Source organism: Mercurialis annua, linkage group LG1-X (genome assembly GCF_937616625.2).
Source record: "Mercurialis annua linkage group LG1-X, ddMerAnnu1.2, whole genome shotgun sequence".
NCBI classification, from domain to species: Eukaryota; Viridiplantae; Streptophyta; class Magnoliopsida; order Malpighiales; family Euphorbiaceae; genus Mercurialis; species Mercurialis annua.
The window spans coordinates 9,545,351-9,548,782 of NC_065570.1; the positions used below are offsets into that span (position 1 = coordinate 9,545,351).

At 37.3% G+C, this 3,432-nt stretch overlaps 1 protein-coding gene across 1 annotated transcript; it reads left to right on the top strand.

The window, feature by feature from the left end:
* The first annotated feature begins 442 nt into the window (after positions 1-442).
* Positions 443-1,584, top strand: LOC126657795 (uncharacterized). The gene is made up of 3 exons (XM_050352610.2): positions 443-635; positions 696-932; positions 1,097-1,584. The coding sequence occupies exons 1-3, from the start codon at positions 443-445 to the stop codon at positions 1,582-1,584; spliced, it is 918 nt and encodes a 305-aa protein (XP_050208567.2).
* The last annotated feature ends 1,848 nt before the right edge of the window (positions 1,585-3,432 follow it).

Below are 3,432 nucleotides of genomic sequence, written 5' to 3' on the forward strand. Positions count from 1 at the left end.
TTCCTCGGAGGTTCCATTTATTTTGATAAACTGTCAAACTATTTTATTCTTAGACCGCAGTAGTTGACTAGACGTCTTATTTATTGTTACAGTTGTTTGTCGGATTGGTCTGACTGGTTATATTGCTCTGGCATGTTATGTATTTATTTCGGATTATTTATGTTATGCCTATTTTAGACCCAAAATTGAATAAGCATGTTATATTAACTGTTGAACATTATAACTGCTAGTTTTAGGCTGAAGTCTCGGTTGCCCCCGAGCATTGGTTTTCTGCAGGTTTATGTGTTTATGAATTAAATGAAAGGCTAGCTACGGGTTTCGGTACTACATTACCCATACCCTAGCGCCGGTCGCGATTCATGAAAATGGGTCGTGACATTTATGTACCCCAAAAAACTTAGAGGGGATGGGTTTTAAAAATTTATAAGAGTTTAATGTTGCCATGCTTGCCTGCCAATTGTGGAGATTATTAAAGAATCGAGATTCGCTTTGTTTTAAAGTGCTATTGGCGAAGTACTTTCCATCCGGAAGTTTCTTTGATGCTTCTATCGGTACCAACCCGAGTTACATATGGAGGAGTTTGTTTGCAACTCATGATTTGATGAGAAGGGGAGTGAGGAAGGTGATCGGTCCTGGTTTGCAGACTAGGATATGGAGAGACCCATAGCTCGTTGATGGAAGTGGTGTGTTCGTAGATGAAGCGGCTCCGAAGGGTTTAATTAACACAATTGTTAATCAGTTACTTGAACCAAACTTAAGAGAGTGGGACTTAGGGCTTCTTAATGACATGTTCTCCAGGCAAAAGGTTGAGAGGATTTTGAAAGTCCCGTTGTTCCACTATAGAGAAGAGGATTACTGGACCTGGTCGCCTGAGAAAAGAGGGAATCATTCAGTTAAGACTGGGTATCGTCTTTTGCATGGGGAAATTGTAGGTAAAGTGCATGGCCTTTGGAAGCTTATCTGGAATTTAAATATTCCAATGAAAGTTCAAAATTTCTTGTGACAAGCGGGTAAATCGTATCTCTCAACTATGACAAATCTCTCTCAAAACGCATTCATGTTCAGTTAACTTGCAAGGTTTGAAATTCTGTGCAAGAATCAGTTGAGCATGTTCTTTATCACTGTCATGTTGCTAGAAACTGTTGGCGGAGATTGGGAGTTCAGGTGCCTGATGATGACAGTGAGGACATAAAGATCTGGTTGTATCAAACTCTTAATTCCATAAATAATAATGAGAAGAACGATGTGGCGATGGTCTGTTGGAAACTTTGGTTGCACCATAATGATGTCGTCTGGAACGACAAGTGGAGTTCTCTGGAGCTAATCGTTAATTCAGCAGCCAGTGATTTAGCTGCATGGCAGTTTGCTCAAAAAAAGAATGGTCAGCAGTTGTCCTCCAGTTTGGGAAACGATGATGGTTTGACTGTGTGGAGAGCTCCTTCTAGAGGGTGGCTGAAAGCCAATGTTAGCGCTTCCGTTTTTTTAGACGAGAGCGGTATAGGCGTTTCCTGCGTAATCAGAGACGATGATGGTCGACTGCTCCAAGCAAGGACTGCTGCGTTTCAGGGTTCTTCTTCTGCTTGAAAATCTGAGCTAATTGCCATCAAGGAAGCCTTGAGCTAGTTAAAAGGAAATCAGAATGCTATCTTCGAGTCAGACGCTTTGGACATTATCTCAGACCTCCCTTTGCCTTTAAAAGCCAGAATTGATCCTCTCATTGATGAGTGTATTTCTCTATCGAAGCAATTTAGTAATTTTTATTTTATTTTTGTAAGACGATCTGCGAATGGAGATGCGCATCTCTTAGCGCAAGCCTCTTGTTCTATCAGGCCAGCAGGAACAGTTTCACAACTTTTCGGCATTTCTTACTTCTGTAATTGCTTCCGATATAGCTTAATAATATGGCTCCTTATTCTAAAAAAAAAAAATTGTTCAAAACTTATTTAAATTTCATTTCAGTCTTATGATTGTCATAAAAAAACTCCTTTTAACATCTTTATCATATATTTTTAGGTTAATTACATATAAAATTACCACTTTTACACGAAATCTCAAAAATAACACGACTTTTTAAAACGTATCAATTCAGAACATCACCTTTCATTTCTTTTTAGAAACAACATGGGCACATTTTTAGGTAAAATTTTGCTGACTTGGACATCTGATGGAAGTGCCATGTGTCATTGCCACATTAGCAAAAACACCTCTAAAAATCAGCTATGTTGTTTTTGAAAAGAAACAAAAGGTGGTTTCCTGAATTGACACGTTTTTAAAATCATGTTATTTTTTTAATTTCGTGTAAAGGTGGTGATTTTGTCTATAATTAATCCTTTATCATTCCATAAATTTTTACTAATATAGATTTGTTATTAATATTATCTAAATATCTATGTTGGTGAACTACAAATAAAAATACCTGGATTCAGAGAAAGACCTAGTATAACTCCTTAATCTTCTCATTGACTAAAAATTTAATATTCAGTTACTATCACTTGTATCTTATTAACTTTAGCATCATAGCAGACCTTAAATGCCAAATTCGAAACTCAGTTTACTTATTTATTCTCTAGGACTCTCGATAGAACATCATCATAACATGTTTGGCTTATCCTAAACCACTAATGCATCACCGCCATATATGAGAATGCAACTGTTCTTTTTATAAAAATTATGATAGCGCCTGGTGCTGTAGCTTATCGAGTAGCTCTAGAAGCAAATGTGTGAAGAGGCTCCTATACGGAACGTCTCGAGATAATCCCTGGAGCAGGGGATTCAATTAACCGAGATTCAGAAGCTGAAATTGGTACATTAAAACTTGATTGAGTAAGACCCTTACATCCCCCACCTAGAATACAAAGAAACATCCAAGAAATTATCCACATGACACGACCATCATAGCCACAACCATACTATAATTTACCAATCTTTTTATAATTTATTCAGCTCGTATTCGTGTTCGTTCGTTTAAATTATATAGTGTTCATGTTTAGTTCGTATTCAGTTTGTGTTCGTTCGTTTAGCCGCTAAATGGACGGTCTCATTTAGTACTTATTGAGCTTCTTCACGAGTTTGTTCATGAACGAACTCGTTTAGTACTTATCGAACTCGTTCGCGTGCTTGTTTGGGAGCTCGTTCGCGAGCTTGTTTGCGAGCTCGTTCGCGAACTTGTTCGTTTAAAGGTTAAACAAACATCATGAGTTGAACACGAACTGAAATCTAAACGAACTGAACATGAACATTCCATTTAAAACTCGACTGAACATTAACCGAACATAAACGCTTGAAATATTGGCTCGGCTGGATTCATTTACACCCTACCTAGGCTGCAACGATAAACAATTACAAAAGATTGGTAAAAAGGAATATAATTAGACTTTATAAAAGAAGAATAGTAAGGCTAACCTAGCTTGTTTGAAATATTGAAATTGGTTA